Source organism: Dipteris shenzhenensis, chromosome 17 (genome assembly GCF_047967505.1).
Source record: "Dipteris shenzhenensis isolate YYH24624 ecotype China chromosome 17, Dip_SZ_1.0, whole genome shotgun sequence".
In the NCBI taxonomy this organism is placed as follows: Eukaryota; Viridiplantae; Streptophyta; class Polypodiopsida; order Gleicheniales; family Dipteridaceae; genus Dipteris; species Dipteris shenzhenensis.
The window spans coordinates 21,764,714-21,790,505 of NC_141612.1; the positions used below are offsets into that span (position 1 = coordinate 21,764,714).

General features: G+C 45.4%; 1 protein-coding gene across 1 annotated transcript in view; it reads right to left on the reverse strand.

The window, feature by feature from the left end:
* Positions 1–9,913: 9,913 nt before the first annotated feature.
* LOC147891847 (uncharacterized) overlaps positions 9,914–25,792 on the reverse strand; it is an 84,917-nt gene continuing 69,038 nt past the window's right edge. The window contains exons 8-10 of the mRNA XM_087387895.1: positions 14,701–14,769; positions 14,526–14,613; positions 9,914–10,472 (exon numbers count right to left, since the gene is read on the reverse strand). Of these exons, the coding sequence (XP_087244021.1) occupies positions 10,264–10,472; positions 14,526–14,613; positions 14,701–14,769 (366 nt within the window). The 3' untranslated portion in view covers positions 9,914–10,263. The remainder of the gene's footprint in view (positions 10,473–14,525; positions 14,614–14,700; positions 14,770–25,792) is intronic.

Here is a 25,792-nt window from a genome sequence, read left to right on the forward strand (position 1 = left end):
AGCTTATGCGTGCGTGTTCTGGCGATGGGTGACCTCTAGCTTATGTGCGCATGTGCTTGAGGGAGAGCTCGGCGATGTCAATGGAGACCTTGAGCAAAGCGATGGCGATGGCCGAGGAGGACAATGCTAACCATGGTAGCCTGCTGAGTCCAGAAGTGTAATCCCCATACTCCTTGACTCGGTACAGATACGTGATGACCTCAAATGCAGCATCTAGTTGTAATGGGGATGACCCAAACTCAATCTGAATGACCTGGTGAGGAACGGATGGCTTACCATGGATCATCCATGATATCATGAGAACCTATAGCCTCTCCACACGATCCCACTCTATATTCGACAAGTCTAGCCCCCAGCAAGGGTTTCCATACATCCCCGCTAGGCCGTCAAAAAGCAACCCCTTGGTCCGTGGATCCTGAAAGTGCAATTAGAAGCACTATCTCCCTAGTCTAGCTAATGAAGCGTATCCTTTGCTCAAACGGGCATGCATCGTAGGTCTCATAAAGAAGATGGGTCCGGAGAAGACAACCCCAAGATACATGTATGCTGAAACTATCTCAACAGGTGACCCATCAAACGTGGACTGCTCCTGATGCATGACAGCTCGAGATGTGTTGAAGATCATAACCTTGGTTTTACTCAGGTTGAACTTCATTTCAACCCCTCTTTCCACATACACATTCTTAACATGCATTCCATTAATCAAAGTAGTCACCACCGTTGACTCCTCAAAAAAGTACTATAGTGCGTTAAGGTGATTCTGGAGCCCCTCTACTGAGGAAGACAAAAGAAGCAATGATAGCTTCATTAACAAACTGAAACAAGACTTATTTGCAGTGTTCGACGTGAAAGATCTTGGACTTCTGCACTATTGTCTTGGAATTGCGTTCTGAAGAGACTCAGACAAGGACCTTCATGAACCAACAGAAATATATAGATAGTCTTCTGAAGAAGTTTAACATGACAGATTGCAAGAGTGAGCTCATCGGATCTCTTATATATCTAACTTATCACAAGGCCATATATTTGTTATGCAGTAAGCTCACTAGCATAGTTTATGGAAAATCCAAAAAGTCTCATTGAAATGCAGCCAAAAGAGTCTTAAGGTACACTAGAGGTCGAACATAGATGAAGTCATCCAAGGTTGCATGGAAACTGAGACTATGACTATGCAATAGATCATGAGACCAGAAGATCCACACAAGGATATGCATTTTTCCTTGATAAAGATGCTATATCATGGTTGTCAAACAAATAGCCAACTGTTTCTTTGTCTTCAGGGTGGAGAGTGTTCCACAATTGCATATTTTCCCTCAAATTTTTTTTGTGTGAACTAACATCCCTTACTATCATCATATACAAAGATGGATCTACATGCATTTATGGTTGACAGTGCTCAAAACCTAATTGTTACCATTGGGGAGTGCCTTGCAATTCAAGCAGAGGAGATTCATTCTACACCCAAAGCATCACAGCCTCCAAAGGAAGGGTCACAGGATTCTACTCCCCTCCATATACAAAATTACCCTTGTGGAGTATGTGGCCAATGGACTTAAGTCAAAGTAGCCAAATTTTCTTAGAACAAAAACACATTCTATGTAATACAACTATATTTCATGTTCTCATGATGTTTATTTCATGTGCTCTTCTTCAATTATATGAAAATTTTCATGACACTGTTTTTAAAGTATTTAAATGTCTAAATGCATTAGGAGCATGTTCTCATGATGTTTACTCCACGTGCTTTTTTAAATTATATGAATGTCTCATTTTTTTTTAATTGAATTAAATGGTCTCAATGCATAAAATTATATTAAATTTGTGTCAATCCCAAGTGGGCAAAAAATGAGCCCTCTTTGTTTCTTTTTGCTTTCTACTTTCTCATTAATTTTAATTTTTCATCTAAAATGATTTGTAATGCACCCTCTTGTTATGTAGTGCAATTTAAGAGGGGGGTGTGACAGATTATCCTAGGCTCTAGGACTCTTCGTTACATATCATTCTTTGTACAAGTATCCTCAAAGTTACGAAAGAAGAATCCTACCATTGAAGAGACCCTCTACAAAGAATTGCAAGCAAAGCATCTACAAGAGACTAAAAATGTTTCTTGGGTGTTTCCTAAGAGAGAGAGAGAGAAACCTAAACTAGGTTTCATATAATTCTTTCATGTAGGGTACATAGAATCTAATCTATCCACTAGGATTGGGCAAGAAGATTGTCTACACGGAATAGAAATCCCCCACCAAGGCTATTCCAAAAAGCTATAGGAGTGGACAATCTGGAGGTGGAAGCTATGATGATCATAGGGTCCTCTCCGCATTAAAGGGATTGAACATGATGGGGTAGATTCAATAGCTACCCATTGTGGCACTGGTACAATTGTAACTCATTACAGAGGAGGAGGATTTGGATATACTAAGTCATCAAAGAGTTCTAATTCAACTCAAGCCTAGGTTTATTCCAAGAATGCACCATCCTAGACAACCCCACCACCTTTTGGAAGGTAGTGAATTGGGCTTGTGAGAAATCTCAGCCTATCATAGTCCTTCCCTTACGTTTTGAGAAAGCTGATGACAGGGTGGAGTGGGCTTTTTAGGAGGGCACCACGTAGATAATGGGTTTGAGTTTTCACAGGGGATACATGGGGCAACATGGTGCACAATTTCTTATGGGTAGGATCAGATGGTACTTGAAACACTAAAGCTAGGGTCGCTTGGCAAATGGTGATCGTTCCTAAGCAGAGGGAGGACTGTAGAGCAAATCATTGCTAGGCAAGCTCATAGTATGCAGCCTCACCCTAGAAGCTCTTGCTTTGGCAAGAACACTCTAACACCCTCCACGACACTAGAGGACCATGCTAACAATCTCATCAGCGGATCTTCTCAGAGGCTCTCCTCTCAAGAAAGTTATCAACATTGATGAGGAGTTTACATAGGGTTTAGGAGCACGCTTGTTTGGTAGACTTATCCAAGCTAGCCCCCATTGTCGTGAGGAGTCGAAGCCCAAATCCTTCTCTAGCATCCGAAGATCCGTGATCAGAGTGATGTATGATGGGGTAGTGGATGCACATCAAGGGCTTCATTGGAAGACAAAGGCATGTGTGAGATCCCTCTCAGTTGAGAGAGGCAGGTACAAGGATGTTCGAGATAAACGCCTCCCTCCCAATCTTGAAGGGCTCGTCTGCACAAAGCCTCCGCTCCCTTGAGTTGGTATGGACAGTTCTCTAGGATAAGGGCACCTTTGCGAATCCTTTTCTTACATGGAGTCATCGACGCTTCCCACCCCATGCACTATAGAGTGGGGCAAGGGGTTTTTCCTCATTCGGAGGCAAAGGGAGACCCAAAGTTGGATGGGAACCTAGACATGCTAGATACGGATGTGAGTCATCTTGGTCTTCTAGAGCAGGGCACGTGTAGAGGACTAAAGAGGTTCCCTTTTTCTCACATGTATTGGCTGTCATGTGCAGCTCAATGCAACCGCCTAGACCCCTTCGCTAGGCAACACTAGGTAGAGCACTAATTGTCCCAAGTGGTCATTACTAGATTCTAGTCCGACTAGCCTCCGCCCACTGAAGATAATATTTTTTTTTCCTAGATGGTGGCCAGAGGGGACCACCCATTTGCACACGGTTGGAGAAGATGCGAATGGATGGGAAGTGCCACCATTGCGTGGATAGGGACTTCAAGGAAATTTTGCGCTGCCTATCGAGTTAGCAAGCGATCCTCCAGATCATGGTTAGGATGCAGAGGATTCAATGGAACTTCACTTGGGACATGGCAACATGGTTGAAAAAGGGGGGGTCATGCCTTTTCAAAGGTGACGACACCAACGGAGCTGATGTTGGTGAGAGCCTGGCACATCCGTGATGCGGAAGCCTTGGCCATCATTGTGGGCTTCCTCACATACAGACAGTGAACACTTCTTTTGAGGCCTAAATAACATGAAGGGACATCTATGAGCTCAACAACGAGGCAAGGATCAAGGACCTCGAGACGAAGCTGTATGGCATGAGCACGGATGAAGGGGAATCAGTTGAGGATCACATCACCAAGATGAAGGTGGTGTGGGATTAGCTGGCGGCAGTTGGTCAAAGGACGACTTGATTGGGGCTGTTGCTATGAATGCTCCCCCAGAGCTATAGTAGTTTTGTTACCACGGTGATTAAAGGGCAAAGGGTGGCGTAAGTGACGTTGGAGGAGCTTTGCTGCAATAAGAAGCTTGTGAGAAGAAGTATGATGGAACAAATGATGAAGCCCTAGTAGTTCAGGACAGGAGCAAAGGCAAGGGCAAGGGATAAGCCTGGCAAAGGCAAGCCCAAGGACAAATCTGACGGTGACGGAGCGGATTCTTTAGATGAAAAGAATAAGAAGAGAAAGAAAGAAAAGAAATGATGCTATTGTGATGAGCCAAGGTATTTTCTAAAGGACAGCAGAAAGAAGAAGGCTTATCAAAGAAGAAGGGGTAGAGGAGTCAGAGCCAACTCAGTTGGTGATCAAAGAGGAATTTTTTTGGTGGCATCTCCTAGTGCTGCTAAGATTAGGTATATGGACCCCAGTGTTACTGTCAGGATGTCTAACATTGAGGAATGGTCAGGAGAGGGGTCAAAAGACTTTGTGAAGGTGATGGACAGTGACGAGTGCCCAGAATCATTTGGGTGCTTGGCTGGTTTTGCTGACACAGAGGGGGATTCTTTAATAGGACCTGAGGACTTAGGGTCAAACGGAGGCTGTGACTTAGAGGGGACAACACAGAACCACACATGGAGCATTACGGTCCAAGTAATCTGGATTCATGCTTGGCATATAACGTTTCGGGTATGCTATTTGGTTGTAGACCTTGCCAGACAGAGGACAAGTTGAAACAGATCCTAAGAGCAAGGTGCCTGGAGAACTTCAGGCTGTTCACCTAGCATGAGGGGGACAGTTGGAGGGAGTTGGTACCTAGAGTGCTCAAGTTCCGAGACAGAGTATGTGACTGAAGGGGGTGGTACCATCACGTGCTACCTTGGATGGACCTATGTACTAGACTGGTGTGCTAATGCAGAACAGGACCTGGCGGAGTAGGAGCCACTGGATGAAAACCTAGGGAAATGAATACGACACTAACTTGTTCCAAAGAGCTACGACACAGAAGCAACTAGAGCATCTACATCAACAGATTGGGTTTGGGCCATGATGTGTTGGTGAGAGGGGGTGTTGGAATATTAGAGGTCACCTCCCCATCTGTGAGCCCCCAAATGAGGAGAGCATGAGCCTAGGGTTTGAGAGAATGCCACATGGGCAGCATTGTGGCTGCCATGTGGGCAGAATCAGACAAAGACACAAAGAGAGCAAGTACCTGGCAGACGGAAGCCACCATAGGGCAGATCTGAGGCACAAGTGTCCAGAGGCAGTCCACGCTTGGAGAGGGCCAGCATGCGCGCAGGGATTGCAGCAGAAAAGGGCTGCGATGACAAGGTGATGACGTCAACAGGTATACGGACGGCCACTTTAGCATGTAGGCGCAGTTTTGGGTGCAGGCCCGGGGGCTAGAGGCAGTGTAATAGCCGGAAGAAGAGGCGCAGCAGATCGCGTCTGTTTGGGAGACATATAGGCCTGGAAGAAGACCAAGAGCAGGCTAGAATAAGGGCAGGCCTGCCTAGGCCAGTGGCAGCCTACCACGTGGCCAGGCGGGGCCTGCATATGCATGGATGTGTGGGCCAATCCAGGTCAACCATTAGGGCTGACTGGGTCGGCCAGATAGACCTAGGGGATCCGTTGTTTTGAAGGGGCCTAGGGCCGTATAAAAGGAGGTCCTTTTTGGGCCTCAGTTTGGCATCACCTGGAGCAGCAGAAAGCAAGCAGCAAGGAGCAGCAGACCAGCATCTTCTCTGCCTACATTCAGGAAGAGAGAAGAGGGCTGAAGGGCTGCAGACTAAGCTTGGAGAAGCTGTGCACCTAGGCTGACTACCCAGGCAGTAAGGTGGAGGGATCACTGGACAGAGAGTCAACATAAGCTCAGAAGAGCACTTCGGCTCAGAGATCTAGAAGGGCCAAGGTGATAGTATCACAGCCTTTGGTAAGGACTGAGAACCACGGTTTGGTGGTGACTCAAGCCTCTTGTCTATTGTATCCATTTTGGACGGAAATATTCTTTTGTTGGTGCTATATCTCTCATGGATCTTTGTCTATTTATTGGCTTGCACACACATCTATGATTGTGCAGTACATGCAAGTAAAGAAGTATGATTCCGTAGTGTAACACTACTGCGTGTAATTCCTGGGGACGCTACTGGTTGTGTTCAAGAGCTGGTTGTGATCAACAGAGCACGAGTCATGTAATATAGTTGCACCTGTGAAGGTGATGACACATGTGTTGCATGCTCTGCATCTTTGAGACAGCATAGAGAATAAAGGACTGATAGTATCAATTGAAAAATAATACTGTTAATCACAACAGAAATCATGTGTGTCGTGACTCGTGTCTCTAAACAGTGCTGCAAAATGTTTTTGTACCAGCTTGGGAAAGATTGAAGAAGATCCTAAAGGGGGGATAATGGAAACTTGTGAAAATCCAACCATGTAGAACATGTTACATTGGCAGCATCTGTTCAAAGACCCTCCAGGGAAGGAATACTCAAATGTACTCCTGTTCTCCATATGTTGTGCTCAGCACTGCATAAACTTAAGGCAGGGTTCTATAATGATGTACTTTCAGTTGGAGACCATTGCCCCATCTGTGAGCCCGCATATGAGGTTTGTGGGGGTAGGTAGTAGAATCTTTTGAGTAAAGTACAGGCAGAAGGCCGGCACTTGGAGCTGCACACAGCAGTGTTTTTGTGCAGAGAGAAGGGCTGCTCGAGGCACCCTGACAGGCGCAGGTACAGGCCTGAACTGAGGTTAGCAGAACCAGTAATTGGTCAGTTCAGCCATCTGGTTGGCTGGTACAGACTCCCTTGTCGGGTTATCCACACCCTGGGTCAGCCTAGACCTAGTAGGCTGTCATACAGACCAGGTTGGCCTCCAACCTGGTCTGTTCTCCCAGCCCTATGAAAGGGCCCATCTGATGGATTTTTTGAGCATCCCACTGAAGACTTTTAACAAGGCACAGAGGAGCCCATTCAGAGCTTGACAGCCTGCCCTCTATCCTTCAGTTTCTGACAGCCTCTCTTGGCTGCAGTTTTGCCCAGCATCTGCTGGTTGTGTTTAGGTCTCCCTTGAGATATTTTTGCCCACAATTGAGGAATATACTGAGGGGTTTTGGCATTCCTCTTGCTGTTCTATTTTCTGCATATTTCTGATTGTGGGTTCCTCATTTTGTGACTACCATCATGGGGTGAGATTGGAGAGAGCGTGAGAAAGAAAGAAAGAAAGAAAGAAAGTTTATTAAAGTCTTCGAAAGACCGATGGGTCTATGAGACTGTGAAAAACCTGATACAATGAGCTGTGGTAGTGGAGCTACTAAACGAGCATCCACACCAATGCAGAATGCAAAAAAATGCAAAATGGCAGTACTAAGTCCTAAGTACAACATAGTCATGTCGATAGTCGACTATATGTATAAATCTCAGCATCAGCATCGACATCATCATAATCATCATCATTGTCATCAGCAGCAACAGGACATCAGGATGGATGAGGCAGTGGAGGCATGAGGTCAGCAATAAAGCGCCGTTGGCCCCTCAAGGGTGCAGTCCTGGTCGTAGCTCTGTGTCTAACCAGGGCCACTATGACCCCCGTCAGTCGGGCACCGACCCTAAACAAGGAGGGGATGTCCCCAAGTATGATCTGTGTGTCAACCCTCTGCTGAGCTGTTGGGTCACAAGCTCCGGATCACGGTCATGCCGAGGTCTCGTCTCGTGGGGGTCTATGTGATATGGCTGAAAGAACTCCGTGATAGAGCTCTAAGAGGGATCAGTCAAGGAAGAAGTCTGCTTCTGTCTCCATGCTCGTAGTATCCTCTCGCGATGTCTAAGCATCTCATGAATGAAACCAGCCAAACACCGTTGGTCTGGGTAGGAGAGAAAGCAGGCCAAAACCCCATAACTATCTCTGAAGAGGCAGTAGAAATGCCCTCGGATCTCATAGCAAACAGGACACCTAAAGATGAAATGCTCTTCTATCTCAACCTCCTGCATGTCACACAGTGTGCATATGCACCTCTCCTTGGGTAACCGCTCTGCTCTGCCGCTCTCGATACGAAGTCTATGTGAAGAGACCCGGAACTTCTTCAACGAGTGGGGTAGGTGAATATGCGTGTATCCTGGTGGATCAATGAAACCCTCCGCTGTGATATGTAAGAAGTGATCTCTATAGAAGCCCAGTTTCACTGGAAGATCACTCAGGCCCAACCAGGTCCGGAATGTGTGTAGCTGTAGTAGATCCTCACGGATAACCTGGTTGACCTCGTGTGATAGAAGGGGAGGGAACGGAGCATCCATGCTGTACTGGAATGGAGGTAGTCTGTCCATGTGGAGCACTAGTCCCGCAAACCATCTCTCTGTGCGTGCATACCAGCACCTCTGATCTCCCCCTACTGTAAGTGCCATAGAAGAGGACAGTGCTAGCCATGGTATTCTGCTACGTCCGGAGGTGTAATCCCCATACTCCCTGACTCAATATAGATATGTAATGACTTGAAATGCAGCATCTAACTGTAATGGGGGTAACCCAAACTCCGCCCGAATGATCTGGTGAGGAACGGATGGCTTACCACGGATCATCCGTGATAACATGAGAACCTATATCCGCTCCACCCTGGCCCACTCTGTATTCGACAAGTTTGGCCCCTAGCATGGACTGCCATACATCCCTATTGGACGGACCAAGGAGTCAAAAAGCAACCCTTTGGCCCGTGGATCCTAAAAGTGAGAGCGGAAGCACTACCTCTCTAGTCTAGCCAATGAAGCATATCCTCTACTCAGGCGTGCATGCATCGCGGTCTCATGGAGAAGATGGGTCCGGAAAAGACGACCCCAAGATAAGTGTATGATGAAACTATCTCAACAGGGGACCCATCAAATGCAAATTGCTCCTCGCGCATGATGGCTCAAGATGTATTGAAGATCATAACCTTGGTTTTACCCAAGTTGACCTTCAAATCATGAGACTCACAGAAGGACTGTAGTGCGTCAAGGTGTCTCTGGAACCCCTCTACTGAGGAAGACAAGAGAGCCACGTCATCTACGTAAAGAAATATCCAATTTAACATGCCCGCGAGAGAGCAACCTACCCCTTCCTGTGTCTGCATCACTGTCTCATCAATGTAGAGGCCAAACAAGGTAGGTGATAATGGACACCCTTGTTTGATCCCGATAGTGCTCATGATTTCGTCTGTCCATCCAGATCCTGTTCAGACTCTGCCTGAAACTAGCTCATAAAGTGCCATGACAGCCCAGATGATCTCCTAGTCGTAACCCAAATCTTGTAGACGTCGTATGAGGCGGGCTCTCAGAACGGTGTCAAATGCCTTGCGAAAATCCAAAAAGCAACAGTAAACCCTCTGCTTCCGTGCCCTCGCCTCCTCGAGATCATTCCACTGCGTGAGTTTGCTACAGGCAGCAGACTCATATTCTCGACACCTTTTTTTAGTCTTTTTGTTAGTAGATCTAACCAGTGGTTATTCTGCATTCTTGTTGAATTGTTGTGTTCGTCGTCTCCCTCTTTGTCTTATTGTCAGGAGTACCGAGCCTTATGAAGGCCAGAGTTCATAGTTGATTTGAAACACACTGAGTAACCTGTTGAAGTCTTTCAGCTGTATTGATGTATATTATGGAGCATAGAACTCGTGCAACAGATACAAGGACATAAGACAACCTCATGCAACTAAATCAAAATCTGAACACACCAATTGCTCTTAGTACTCATTTTGAGCCGAAATGAAGGAAATTGAATGTATGTATTGGAAATGGGACACCCTGGATATATCAGGCTCAAAGAACACAAATGCAGACCGACTGATTGTACTGCATTGACAGAAAATAATAGTGAAAGTGGAAAGGTCAGAAACTGAATAAGACCATATTATCCTTCGTTATACACAGTCCCCAATTTGATTCAAACAATTTCACAATGGGAAGGATCACAACTTAGTGCCTCTACCCCAATAACTTTAGGCATCATCAATAACAAATCTTTGTCTTACATATAAGATTACATCAAGATGCTTTATAACACAATGAATTTTACAGGCCTGTACACAAGAACTGTCAACAACCAATGAAGCAATATCCACTTATACAGGCAAGTAAGTTGAGGAAAGTATTAGCGGATGGTGTACAAAGGTTTAGTAGTAATTTCCAACTTTTCGGTAGTGTGCTGCAGTACGGCCATCAGACTTGGAGACAGCCCCATCAACAACCTCACCATAACAAACCCAATGATCACTTGTCTCCATACGAGACTTCACAATGCATTGCAGGTAAGCCAACGCCTCAATTAGTATGGGACATCCATTTGCATCTTCAGTATACTCCACCCCTTCAAAGCGATCAGCTGTAAAAAAAGGTCAAAACTTGGTAAGGACCTTATGTTTTGTGATAATCCATCGTCTTAAAAAAGATGGTTCCAAAGATTTGAGTTGCTTAGGGGTTTTAAGCAAATTGTTTCTTATGTGCCACTAATGGTTGTTAGAGTTGTCCTCTGTGAGAAATGGAAGCAAGGTGCACAAAGGTTAAGGAGAAGCAACTCGTTCAACTGTTGTATTGAGAATTGAAGGCTAAAATGAACTTCAAGGGTGTAAAATCCTAAAACCCTAGACTGAGACCCTTACAAACAACTAACTCAAACACTAACAATGGTGAGCGGGAAAAACTTGATGAGGGAAAAGTGCCCCTAAACCTTATTACTAACCTCACACTGACCAATGCCTTAATATTTCCGTGTATTCGGCTTTTGCATCAAAAGCTATAAGCAAACACATCGAAGAACCATGATTTTGCTGTTTACCGAGTTCAGCAAGAGGCTGCAAAAATAGTCTCTTACTGACAAAAATCCGCTTCATCACCAGATTGTAGAGGTGGTAGCCCTTGCTTTCTTTGTTAGAGCCCACAAAAATGCATTTGATGGATTTATCATCAAGCTTCCCCTCAATTCTTGAGGCACATGTGCATAGGCTAAGCAACCAAAAGTGTGAAAATAATCAACCTTGGGCTTTCTGTCATGCCAAGCTTGATTAAATGTAGCCACTTTCAATGCTTTTGCGGGACCAACACAGGATTGGCACACATAATTGCTTCCATCCAAAAGTTGAGTGGTAGCCCCTTTGTTTTGACCATGGATCTGGCCATCTCCATGAGTAACCAATTTTTACATTCAAGCATACCATTTTGCTCTGGAGTGTAATGTACAACACATTAATGTGTGACACCCTTCTCAGCCAAGAATTTTGCAAATTCATTTGACTTTGAATTTCCCCCCTCTATCAAGACATAGGGTTTGCATTTTGCAGCCGAACTAATTGTCAACCATTGCAATGGATTGCTTGAAGACCGTTAAAACTTCTCACAATCACCGAGTTTTTCAATACTAATCCGCAAGACTCACAAAGGTGGCAGCCATGAGGACCCGAGCTAGAGCCTAAGAAAAGTCAAACTCGCCAACGCACTAAGGCACAAATCACGCTAGGGGACCTTACCTCCATGCTTACTAGACCAAATGCACGACCCATAGGAGTGATTGTGGCACTTGTTCTACGGGCAGGAGACTTCAAAGGGCTGTACATGGTGACAGCCACCACTGCGCTATCACAGGACTTTTGCCCCCGCAGCAACCTCACACATCGACAGCCCCCTCCTAGAGTTGACCCTCTCACTAAGTTCCACTCAAAGAGTCTTTCCTTCTATGTACCAACGCCGCTATGGGCAGGACTACGGATTTTTTATCTTGTATTTGTCTTGGGTGTCAATGCCTGTTTAGTGGCTCCACCCATCAGTTCATTGTATCAGCTTCCTTTTGTCTCATAGACCCTTTTTGGTCTTCCAAATACTTTAATAGACTTTCTTTCTTTCTTTCTCTTGTGATTACTCGTCTTTCATCACTTGATGCCCCAAAAGCAGTTTGTGTTTGTCTCACAAAATAAAATTATGTCCAAATCCCCTCCAACAATCCAAAAGTCAACAATTGTAAAAGATTTAATAATGATATCCCAAGGGGTGACACTGTCCAAGAAGCATAGGAGTGCAGATCGAGCTGAGCAATGGCATAAACTACAAGACCCTCACCCATAACTCCATCACTAATGCCATCGGGGCACCATTTGGTTGCAATATGGTAGTGCACCCTCTTAGCTTCCTTGTGGGGGTGAAGAAACATAGCCTCACTCTCGAAAGTATACATTCATGGCTACAATCAGCAGTAGGAAATGGAGCTCGAGCTAGGAGGTTCATAAAAACCAAACACAAACTCGTGTCCATCCAACTCCCAATACAAGCATAGGCCCTATTGGAAGCAAAAAATGATTTCTTTGTGATCATGTTGGCACTTCTATTGAAGTTTAAGATACACTCTCTAGAGTACAATATTATTACAACTCTCTACCTAAGGAGATCTCAACCCTACATTTGATCATCAAGAAAGAAACTCATATGCTTAATCATGAACTTGGATCATGGAAAGCCAAGTTCATTTAGATGAATTCAATGCTTCAACATCTTCGTGCTCTTCACAAATGGCAAAGCGTCAAAAAAATAAGATACCTAGGTAAACCCATTTGGACCATTAGGATTGGCCCAAACATCATTAGCAAAACATCTCGAGGAAATTGTACAATATACACTAGAGAAGAAAGAATTTTTTCTTTTTAATCTAGCTTGCTTTGTAGAGGGAATTCAACTATACAATGATATCAAATATTAGGCACATCCAACACCTACCCAGAGGGCTTTATTGAAACAAAGAGTGCAAAACTTGTCTATAGACTTGCACTCTCTCAATATTCATTAGAAAGCCATTTGTAGGGTGGTCGAAATGTTTGTCACTATGAACTCGGTTAGGGCCTTGTGAAACAACATCGTGTTAAACACATTTGAATGAGGTGAAGCCAAATATTGAACATAGAATCTTATTTTGTATGAATGCCATTTCAATTACAACAAAAAGATTAAAGGCCATCAGCATTATTCACTAACCTACAATCCTTCTTTGGAACACCTTCGCTTCCTCCATAACAATGGATGAACAGCAGCAAATGTTATTGGTACCTCTATGAATAGTTAGCAAAGAAAGTATGAGACTTTCTTGGCCCTAGTAACCCCCAAAAATGAGACCAAAAACTCGACAGATGATGCTCTTATATACCCTGTGCCAGCCAATACTAAGCACCTGTAGGTAGATGATGGGTGGCTCTTTGTTGAATCCTATATCCAATCCCCGTGCAATATTGGGAGTGGAACAAGAGAATCTGGAGAAGTGGAAATTGGCCAAGACCACTCCGTTGGATCTAGGTCCAACTCAGCAAGATGTCTCCCCTGAAACATTCCCTGTATCCAATCCTCGTGGAATACTGAAAGAATGGAATAAGAGAATCTAGAGCAGTGGAACTTGGCGATTACCAGTCCCTTGGATCCTAGTCCAACTTAGCAAGAGGTCTCCTTTGGAACAAGAGAATCTGGAGCAATGGAAGTTGGCCAAGACATCCCTTGGATCCTAGTCCAATCCTAGTCCAACTAGCCAGATTTTTCCCTTGAAACATCTAAAGCCTCCGCTTGGACTTAGTTACTGAATGGGATAGATCTCATGACCAAACGCTCTCCAGCAATCCTATAACTTTGCTAAAACCTCCTGATCCAACAGCTGAGTAAGAGTGATTCTGGAGAGGTGTCTACAGTAAAGTATGAGAAAGGAGCTGGTCCTCCTCTCACTCCTAGACATATTCCCTGCTCGCTGAAACACTCAGATTTGAATTAGTGAGGATCAATAAGGATCTCTCTCCAAGCCTGCAGAATGGTTCTCATGATCTTGAAATCTAGTACCAGCAAACTGGGGAAGTGATCTCCTAACCTCCACTGAGCCAGTCACCAATACTAGACATTCTATATACCATATCAACAAATTCTCATGACAATATTCTAAGGTATAAAGAATAAGTATGTATTAATTCTTTGGAAACTGAACCACAGGAAATTCCTAAGCAGCCTCTTCAAGTATCTAATGATGTGTACATGGAAACACCAACAAGGGGCCACATACCACATGGTAGCCAGAAGTACCTGGTGAGCATCAGTGCTCTATCAGCCAAGGAAAGTCTAGCAGTGCTCCAAACGCTAGCCTCCTTCATATACTATTATGAAACTGAACCACAGGAAATTCCTAAGCAGCCTCTTCAACTGTCTAATGATGTGTACATGGAAACACCAACAAGAGGCCACATACCGCATGGTAGCCAGAAGTACCTGGTTGAGCATCAGCGTTCTACCAGCCAAGGAAAGTCTAGCATAAATTTGTTTTTTTTCTAACTATGGGATGCTAATAAGTAATCCACAACATTTAAACGACAAAAACAAGAATATATAAATTTAATACATATCTCAGCAATAGCATTCTACCCACTTCCAGGAGGGAATCTCTTTAGAAAGTGCTTCATTAAGTTTTGATAATTTCCCTCCTCCAAGCAATTCAGCACAAAAGAATCTCCTACCTACAAAAAAGAACCTTAAGTCAATTAAGAATTTATCAACGAAGTACACAATGGGAATAAACAGACATGCTTTCAAACCATGTAAACCTGCATTAGAGATTCAATTGCCCTATCCTTTGCCACAGCAATACTTATCCCAAGGGGTTTGAAACTTGCCTGCAAATAACCAAAGGAAAAGATCATAAACATGGTATCTTCACAAATCAAAGATTTGAAATGATGTCATAAAAATTATTTATTGTCTGATTTGGAAAGATTATCAGTCACAGCAGTGAGTAAAATGGATTCAAGCTAGATGGGTTTTGTAACTAGAGAATGCCAAACTTCAATAAGATACATTTGTGGGTACAGGTAAAACTGAGTTGCAACACAGTTTCACCCTAGAGATGTTGTAAGCTGAAGTTTCTTACATCTTGACTCTGGGGCAACACAGTTTCACCCTAGAGATGTTGTAAGCTGAAGTTTCTGGAAACTCCAATGCCTATAAATCATGAACGGCCAAATTGTTGCGAGGTTACGATGATCAAGCCAAACCGCCATCATGTCACCTAGAAAGAATAATCAAACCAAGGTGGTCGAGGGAATTCTTTTTGTTACCAATACATTCTAGACAGTTCTGACAAGTTGTGCACCATCACATCATTGTGATTGTTGTGCGAGTCACAATGCAAGGCAAAGTTTCCTAGACGAGAGGTGGATATAGCCATGTTCCCCTTCTCTATCCTTGACATCTTTAAAGGTGCAAAGCTTCCCAGCAAGGCATCGTGTTCTCCCATTTATGAGAATGAGATGCTGTCATGGTATGTAAATAGGGCCTCAGGTTCGAATCCCACATCTTAGGAGTTCTTCCATGATTTGGACAAGTCTTTTCATTATTGGGAAAAATGCAGCTACAACAGTCTGATTGAGGGACTAGCTCCCCACAATTGTGACCAGTTGTGCTCTTCACATCATTGTGATTTTGTGGAAGTCACAACAGTTGAGAAATTCAGTGACTTATAAGAAGGGAAGAAGCATTTACCTTGGAGGATGTGACATATTATAGCCCACTAGAATTCAATCTTCAATGGTCCAATTCCATGGAAGTTAAGTAGCCACTCCACATGTCTGAGAAGCAGCCCAAAATCCCAATCAAGATAGCAAATGCTACCTGCACAAGGCAAAGTTCCGTAGACGAGATGTGGACTGTTGTGGCCGCTGAGAGCTACAGTGAACTTGGTAGCAATGTGGATTCATAAAACTGGAGGATCATGATACGAATGGCAGTGAAGCAAAACAAATGGCTGGCTATGGGACTCAATGAGCAAACAATGTTGTTGTAGTTGTACAAAACAAACAGATCGTTTGATTGTGCAACAAAACAAACTGCTCACTTGATTGTACCAAAAATTAGGGCGTATGGCAAATACAACGTTGACAGACAAAACGTCCCAGACCAAAAATTTGAGAGCAGGACTCTCAATGCTGATGGAAAGTATCTTCCGTGAAGCAGCTAAAGGGTAATGGCAAATGCCATAGAAGCAAAGATATAAATATTAGCTGTTGAATCAAGGAGACTTGTTCACTCATCAACAAACAATGACTATAACAATAACTGCTGTGATGACTAGTTATCCAACAAATTTTGACCAAATATGCATTGTCATCATTTTAGCAATGCTGCTCCAATCGAGCTTTATCAGTCTGTTAAGCTCACTACTAAGGAGATGTGAAGGAGAAACACTGGCTATGAAGAGAATCCGTGAAACAAAGATGAAGAAAAAACAAGATCAACTGGATGTACCTGAAAGAATTCTGAAAGAATCATGCCATGCTTTCGGAGGCAAGGTACACAGGGCAAAGTGAAAGAAGCTGCAGAATGGTACGGAGGGCAAAGTGCTAGGAGAGCTCCCGCTAAAAACACATTGTGGACCCTGCAATGCCATTAGTTTAGGGAATGTGAGAGCCTCATTGGCTAACGATGGGTGCGCCAAGAGATGGTTTTTCTCCATTTTCAGTTTCCTTCACATCTTCACTCCTCTATTGTTTTGTGTGTTCTGGGAATAGGTAGCAGACTTGCAGTTCCCTTCAGTACTCTGTAATTTTTTAAAGTTTGAGAGTAGTCATTTGTGGAGTAACTTTTCGAACACTCTAGTGGAAGGTAGCAACTAGAACTATCCCAGATTATTGAATGTTCATTATTGTCACCTTCCAATTTCTTTAAGTTTATCTTGCAACATGTAAGCTATTGCAGCGCCTCTTGGAGCAGCGCCTCTTGGAGCTTGGAAAAATCCAATGTTTTTCTTTGATCCCTTTTAGGAGATTCTAACCATTCCCCCTTTCCACTAATATTTCCGTTTTTCAATGTCCATTCTAGACATGAACAAATTCAAGCTTGTATTGCTGGAGAAAATTCCTATTTGACTTGTGACCAGTTCGTCCACAGCTATCCCATAGTTGGCTCTAGTTACGTAAAACTTTCTTTAGATACGGTCAGAATGGACTCACTCATTTCAAAACTTTTTGTTACTTTCCAAAGAATCAATTATATTCTGTGTCTATGTCGAAGTCTTTCAAGTTTGTCCTTTGTAATCTGCAACAAGCTCAATAGAGATGCGCTGTAAACTACTCGGTGCTTTCTATCAATTCAAACAACGGATTTTGCAGAGGCATTTGAATGAGATGATTGCGAGTTGCCAAACACATATACTTGAACTTAAGAGTTTGCAATTAAGCTGGAATTAAGACTTATACAGCTTAAACACAAAGTGACATCATTGGAGAATGCAATATGATTGAGGGGCCAAGACGGGCCCCCCCCCTTATCCAGGCTCACTTTATTCTTGAAAATGGAGATACAAGACCAAGGTGCAATGCACCTTCCAAACTGATGAACTCAGTGAAAACCTAGGACCTAGATACAAGACTCAAGAGCATATGTACAAGGTAGACAACAAAAAGGAGGACTCCAAGCTCAAGTTTCAGCTCTTGGCTTGCCCAATCCACAAGGAAGAAGCCTGCAACAATCACCACTTACATCCAACATTAGAGACAAGCACTAGTTTCTAGAAGATAGTAGAAACAACATGAAATAGTGCTGTAAATGAGACAAACTTGACAATACAGGCTCCCTTCGTGACTTGACCCTTTTGTAGATGAAGTCCTTGATGCCTCTGAAGCTACCTTGGGTGAGGGGAGTGTGGAAATGGGGCTGGAATGAGAACAGCTTAGAAAAACAGCCTGTAGGCTAGAGAGAGAAAGCTTTTATGGAGTGATAGATGTAGAGAGAGAGTGCCAATGCTGATCCCAAGGGAGGAGATGTAAGAGAGGAGCTGCTGCTGTTCCAGAGGTGCACAGAAAGGCAGATTTCTGCAAGGGAAATGGGCTGGAACAGTAGAGAGAGAAATTCTGCAGTAGAGAGAGAAAGACTGCAGCAGGAGAGAGAAAGGGGCTGTGGCTGCTCCAGGCTAGGTGAAGGAGAGAGGATGCTGCTGCTGTTCCAGAAGAGCTGAGAGGGGGCAGATTTCTGGAGAGGAGGGGCTGGAACTGTAAAGAGAGAATGTGCTGTTGTAGAGAGAGAAAGTGCTGCTGAGGTGAGAGAATGGCCTAGGGAGAAGCTGGCTGCACCCAAGGAGCTGGAGAGGTTCTGCTGCATCATCCAAAAGGAGGGAGAAGAAAAGTGACGAAATTTTCATGTGTGGAATGAAGGGGAGAGGCCTTCTTTTATAGGCTCAGCCCCCCCCCTAGACCTAGAGTGGAAGGTGGACACTTGTCCCAGATTTTTGGTGGGCTGCAGTCCCAAAGAGGACAGCCCACCACCTGCCCCAAATCTACCAGATTTGGGGCCAAACACTTGGCCTGCATGCCCTGCCACTTGCCATGCATGCTGCCACATGTGTGGGACAGGTGGACTGACCTGCCAGCTCAGATTCCATGTGGCAGTCTGCCACGTGTCAGCTGCCACGTCACTCCCAAAAACCCTAAAATTTCAAAGTTGTCAGAATTTAATTCTGATCACACCCACGGGTTCCTAACAGCTTAGACTATCTATTGACGTACTCTAAGGTCATAATTGAGCCATACTGAGCTCATTTGTTTGTCGTCTTATCTTGTATCTCCATTACTCTTGGCATGCTGCCAGGCCCACACCCAAAGCTCAGGGAACATTCTCTTGAATGGTTCCTAGGTCGGTATGCAATCTGTGCATTTGATTGGTCCCATGTTTGGGTACTCAGGTGGGGTGTGCTTTCCAGATGTCCCTCTCAAAGAGAGGCCATCACTCTTGTGGGTCACTAATGCCCATAACCCCAAGCAAGGGGGTCCACCCTCAAATGCTAGACCTAGTCCCCATTGGTCCGTAACTGAACAGTAGGAAAACATTTCATTTCTTAATAAGCATACTATTGAAAAACAAAAAGAAATAGTACCAAGCAAGTGGATACATGTTGAAGCAGGATGACATTCCCTCCGTCTTTCATTCAGTTGTCCGCAACTGAAATGCTTCCTCATAAGCATCCAGGATTTCAGGACACTCCTGAAATGTAGCTCTGTCCACCCATTCGGCATCGGTGGATGGGAGCCCTCTGAACTTCAAAAGGTACATTTTGCGAGTCGTGCCTCGACGTCCCGTAGTGAAGTTATGCAAAATAATTTGCTCTGGGATCAACAAGATCTCAGTGTCCTCTACTTCAGGTGCATCGTCCAGTGTGGGCTCTTGAGGTGGTTCCCCAATGAAGGGTTTCACCAAGCTTACGTGGAAGACATTGTGGATCTTCCAATGCTCTGGAAGTCTCAATCGGACTGAGACATCATTTATTACCTGCAACACCTGAAAAGGACCATAATATCGAAAGGATAGCTTGAAGTAGATGCACTTTTTGCCCACTTTGGTTTTTAACCGGGCTTTCTCAAATTTCAATAAGACCCATTGGCCTTCTTTCACTGCAAACGCCCTCCGTCTTTTATTTGCAGCTGCTCTTTGTTTCTGCTGTTTTTGGCAGCTTGAGGGCATTCGTAGAAGTTGTGGCCTCGATCGCCACACTTGAAACACCGCCCTTTGGAGTAATACTTTTGCTTCTGTTGTGGAGACAATGAGCTGAAAGTGCGGGCTGCTTTCTTCGAAGGAGGCTGGCTGGCTGACTTTTGCTCTTTTGGTGCGTCCTTTGCTGTCTCCTTACCCTTTTGTTCCTTGGAAGAGGTTCCCTGGGACTTTTGCTTGTTGCTGCCATTCCGCTTGTTGGAGAAAGATTGTTTCTTCTCCACCTTCAAGGCAATGTTGATGGTGTCTTCGAGAGAAGTAGGAGTGGCAATGTCCACCTCATGCTGAACGATATACCGTAGGCCAGCAAAGAACTTCCTTTGCTGCTCTTTTTTATCCTTCCTACTCAATGCTTGAACTTTTAACAAAGTATCCCAAAAACGATCAACATACTCACTGACTTTCTCTTCTTGGCGTTGGCGGAGGATGTCCCACTGCACCATTGTATCTCTCTTAAACTCCTGAGGCAGGAAGTGCCTCATCAAGTTCTTCTTGAAGTGCTTCCAGGTGTGGGCTTGCTGTCCAGTGTTGACCATAGCTGCCCACCAGAGTGAAGCACGGTCTTGCATGTGCAGGACGGCAAACCGGATCTTCGCCTTGTCTTCGTACTCGTCCCCCTCAAAGAAATACTCGAGGTCTCGGATCCAGGCCAGCAAGACCTCGGGCTTGTCCTCTCCCTTGTACTTGGTAAACTTGAAGAGCTTATCTCCAAGAGGTACCTTATGCTTTGCATACCTTTGTCTCCGTGGACGTCACGAAGGAGATGGACTCCGATGACGCCGTCTACCTCGAGGAGGGGAAGAAGAGGATGATCTTCCCTCCTTGTTGGAGTTGGTGTTGTCCGCACGGCCTCTTCCTTGGGATTGGGCCCTTATGTCATGAGTTTCTGCTTGGCTGCTTTCCAGCACTTGAACCTGTTGAGCAATGTTTGCCAAGAGAGCACTCAACTCATGCAGGTTAGGAGGAGGGTCAGGTCCATTGGTGGCTGCCATGATGACAAGATGACTCAATGAAGGAGAGACTCAACAAGAGAAAGCACAGAGTACAGGACCACTGCCTAAGCTCTGATACCAATGTAAACTACTCGGTGCTTTCTATCAATTCAAACAACGGATTTTGCAGAGGCATTTGAATGAGATGATTGCGAGTTGCCAAACACATATACTTGAACTTAAGAGTTTGCAATTAAGCTGGAATTAAGACTTATACAGCTTAAACACAAAGTGACATCATTGGAGAATGCAATATGATTGAGGGGCCAAGACGGGGCCCCCCCCTTATCCAGGCTCACTTTATTCTTGAAAATGGAGATACAAGACCAAGGTGCAATGCACCTTCCAAACTGATGAACTCAGTGAAAACCTAGGACCTAGATACAAGACTCAAGAGCATATGTACAAGGTAGACAACAAAAAGGAGGACTCCAAGCTCAAGTTTCAGCTCTTGGCTTGCCCAATCCACAAGGAAGAAGCCTGCAACAATCACCACTTACATCCAACATTAGAGACAAGCACTAGTTTCTAGAAGATAGTAGAAACAACATGAAATAGTGCTGTAAATGAGACAAACTTGACAATACAGGCTCCCTTCGTGACTTGACCCTTTTGTAGATGAAGTCCTTGATGCCTCTGAAGCTACCTTGGGTGAGGGGAGTGTGGAAATGGGGCTGGAATGAGAACAGCTTAGAAAAACAGCCTGTAGGCTAGAGAGAGAAAGCTTTTATGGAGTGATAGATGTAGAGAGAGAGTGCCAATGCTGATCCCAAGGGAGGAGATGTAAGAGAGGAGCTGCTGCTGTTCCAGAGGTGCACAGAAAGGCAGATTTCTGCAAGGGAAATGGGCTGGAACAGTAGAGAGAGAAATTCTGCAGTAGAGAGAGAAAGACTGCAGCAGGAGAGAGAAAGGGGCTGTGGCTGCTCCAGGCTAGGTGAAGGAGAGAGGATGCTGCTGCTGTTCCAGAAGAGCTGAGAGGGGGCAGATTTCTGGAGAGGAGGGGCTGGAACTGTAGAGAGAGAATGTGCTGTTGTAGAGGTGAGAGAATGGCCTGGGGAGAAGCTGGCTGCACCCAAGGAGCTGGAGAGGTTCTGCTGCATCATCCAAAAGGAGGGAGAAGAAAAGTGACGAAATTTTCATGTGTGGAATGAAGGGGAGAGGCCTTCTTTTATAGGCTCAGCCCCCCCCCTAGACCTAGAGTGGAAGGTGGACACTTGTCCCAGATTTTTGGTGGGCTGCAGTCCCAAAGAGGACAGCCCACCACCTGCCCCAAATCTACCAGATTTGGGGCCAAACACTTGGCCTGCATGCCCTGCCACTTGCCATGCATGCTGCCACATGTGTGGGACAGGTGGACTGACCTGCCAGCTCAGATTCCATGTGGCAGTCTGCCACGTGTCAGCTGCCACGTCACTCCCAAAAACCCTAAAATTTCAAAGTTGTCAGAATTTAATTCTGATCGCACCCACGGGTTCCTAACAGCTTAGACTATCTATTGACGTACTCTAAGGTCATAATTGAGCCATACTGAGCTCATTTGTTTGTCGTCTTATCTTGTATCTCCATTACTCTTGGCATGCTGCCAGGCCCACACCCAAAGCTCAGGGAACATTCTCTTGAATGGTTCCTAGGTCGGTATGCAATCTGTGCATTTGATTGGTCCCATGTTTGGGTACTCAGGTGGCGTGTGCTTTCCAGATGTCCCTCTCAAAGAGAGGCCATCACTCTTGTGGGTCACTAATGCCCATAACCCCAAGCAAGGGGGTCCACCCTCAAATGCTAGACCTAGTCCCCTGTAACTGAACTGTAACTGAACAGTAGGAAAACATTTCATTTCTTAATAAGCATACTATTGAAAAACAAAAAGAAATAGTACCAAGCAAGTGGATACATGTTGAAGCAGGATGACATGCGCATACATCAATAATAAATATTTTTTTAGAGTCTTTATCGTGTTGATTTCTTTCATCTATGTATCCTCCATTTTCAGTGATGAACTAAGTGAAAGAGAGCGAGTGAGTGTTGATTTAAATCTCGGTTAATCTACCCCTAGACCGTAACATAGCCTATGAACTTGGTTGCCAAGCTAAAGGAAGATTATAAAAGTCTACACACACAGGGGAAATCGTTGATTTGGGGTATTTGGGCGAATGTGGATGACCAAAAATCAAGGTACACGGATTGGTCTCTAACCAACCACAAGCCTTGGTTTAGCAATTCACTCACCTTTTCCGCCTTCTCAAACAAAAATACAAACCAACTTTTTATGAGAACATTGATAGTTGAGACCAGCCACCCTCTCTTTAGCAATGCATTCTTAAGAAAGTTTTCAATGCATATGACTAGGGCATCACCAATGCATGCAATTGTAACCAACTGACAAAGATAGGCAATAAATCATTGTCTATTGCAGTTGTGACACACTTATCTAGCAAATCTTACTTATCCTATCCAATCCCATTGGATGGGATCTCTCTTAAGTTTGGTTGTTACTTGAGATGGGGAGCTACCACCCATTAATTTTCCATCTTCATCTAAGGCTTTGGAGGAGGCATTTCCTTGTCGAGTGGAAAACTATTGGCTTGGTTGGAGCTGTTGGAAATGGAAGCAAGAGAATGTGAGAGAATGGAGCTAAAGGAAGCTAAAATGGAATTTCGGTAACAACAATGAACTACAAAGCTAGGGTAGTCATAGAGACAAAACCCTAGGATGGAGCCTAACTATGTTCAAAGCATGTGTGGTGACTAACTCACCCACAAACTCAACTTCTAATTGAGGTTAGGTAAAAAAACCTTAATAAAGGGGGAAAATGTCCATAACCCTTGATACATTGGCCATGGCATTAAGAAAAATGAATATTTCTAACACCCCCTACAGTGATAATGTCATAATGTACAAGGTAAATATCAATCGCCAAACGGATAAAGTTCAAAGCTTTACGGAAAGGCTGAAACTTTGGATGAGGTAATGCTTAGGGAAACATATCCGCCAAATTCTGTTGTGTAGAGCAGAAAGATCAAGCTAATAGCCTACCGTCCATGTAGCCGCTCCCTAACATAGCGATAGTGAATTTCAATGTGTTTCATACGAGCATGAAAGATAGGATTCCACACCACTGCAATCGCACTTTGACTGTTAGTGAGAATCGAAGTATGGTCCTCCAATGATGCATGAAAATCGTCCAATAAATGCCTCAACCAAACACACTCGACTATGGTTGTGAACGCTGCCCTTACTCAGCTTCACAAGATGAGGTAGCAATCATAGACTATTTCTTACTCAACCAAGAAATGCATGAGTCCAATAAGAAACAATTATCACTGTTTGACTGCCTAGTATCAAAGTCACCAGCCCAATCAAAACCGTTGTAAGCATGTAAGTGCAAGTCACCTCCCCCCCCTGTTGAAATAGCAAACCTCTGTGTACCTTGCAGGTATCTCAACGCACACTTCACACCCTGCCAATGAGAAGTCTTAGGGCTGTGAATAAATTTGCTCACCTGGAACATTGCCTACTGAATAAAGGACCGCATATTACACAAGTAAATGGGACATCCCGCTTAAGCATTGGTGCCATAGGAGTGGAAATGGACCAGCAATTCTTAAATCTGAACCATTCCAACAGTTTGCTAGTATCCTTGGAGTGCAATAACCCAATGGCTCTGTCATCCTGCACAAATTGAATGCCCAAATAATAGCAGTCAGCCCAAACTCCCCTTAAAATTTCGCGACGCGCTGCTGCTCCTGCGAGCCCTTCTCCCCTCGCTATCGCATCTACCCCCTACCTCCCCATCCGCCTCGCCTCGCCCGCCTCGCCATCGCCTCCGCCTCGCCTCGCCCGTCGCCTCACCGCGCCATCGCCATCGCCTCCACCCTCCGCCCGTCGCCTCGCCTCGCCATTGCCTCCTCTTCAGCCTTGCCTCGCCTCGCCTCACCTCCTCTTCCGCCTCGCCTCGCCACGCCACTGCCTCGCCTCGCCTCCTCTTCCGCCTCGCCTCGCCTCCTCTTCTGCCTCGCCTCGCCTCGCCTCGCCTCGCCTTCTCTTCTGCCTCGCCTCGCCACTGCCCGTCGCCTCGCCTCGCCATCACCTCGCCGTCGCCTCGCCTCGCCGTTCCCTCATCCACCCCCAGGCTCCACCCCTCATCTAGCCCTCCCTTTTTGGTGGCAGCCTCTTCCTCATTGGAGTTCTCGCAGTCTGTCTTGGCGGTATGGCAGCTCCCTGCCCGGAACCGGAGGCCCAGCCGGACCCCCCCCCTCTCCAGAAGCCTACCGCGTGATTCTGACAGAGCAACAGTCGTCCCTGGTAAAACAGGCTGCCAATGACTTCGCCCACACCTCAGTTTATGGCAGAGTCATTGGACACTCTCCCTCCAGGCCAGCCATCAGGGATTGGCTACAATCTACCCTTATGCTAGAGGATAGCCACATCGAGGAGGTGGCCCTTATGGGAAGGGGCATCTTCTGGCTTAAACTCTCCACTGCGAAAGCTGCAAGCAACCTGATTGCTGGTTCCCCCACATCTGTGGATGGAAAGATCATCATGATAGTCCCTTGGTACCGAGGATTCAGCGCAGCGAACTTTGATGCTCGGTTCCGCATACCTCGCCACTTAGTGACGCTAGTATTTCCTGGCCTTGCTGTTGAGTTGCGGCCGATAGTCAGGGACCTGGGTTCCCACTTTGACTGGGTGATGCATGACACTTTTGTCGACGCGGTTGCTGCGGCAGGTGCCCCCAGAGTCCGGGTGGCTGTGGCAGATCCTGCGTCCCTCCCTGCGGAGATCGAGATTGTGACAGATGTTGGCAGCATTACTCAGAGCATGGTAGTCACAAGACAGCCAGGCCAGTGCCTGCGTTGTCATGGCTTTGGGCACCTGGCTGCCGCTTGCCCGCGCTTCTCCAGCCCCTCTCGGTCCCCCCCGCCCCCCCCGCAGCCCCCTCCCCCTCCCTCCAGGCAGCCACGCCAGGCAGAGCAGAGGCAGCCGGAGTCCGGTCCAGAGGTGGTTGGAGGCTGGACCGAGGTCAGAAGGAAAAGAGGAAAGAATAAGAAGACTTCTGACAAAGGCAAGGAGGCAGAGGTTACCCAGCCTGCAGCAGTGCCTCAGAGACCTGACAGGCAGCTGCCCCAGGGTCTAGGGAGAGCTTCTTCTTCGTCTGTTACCCGCCCCCCGC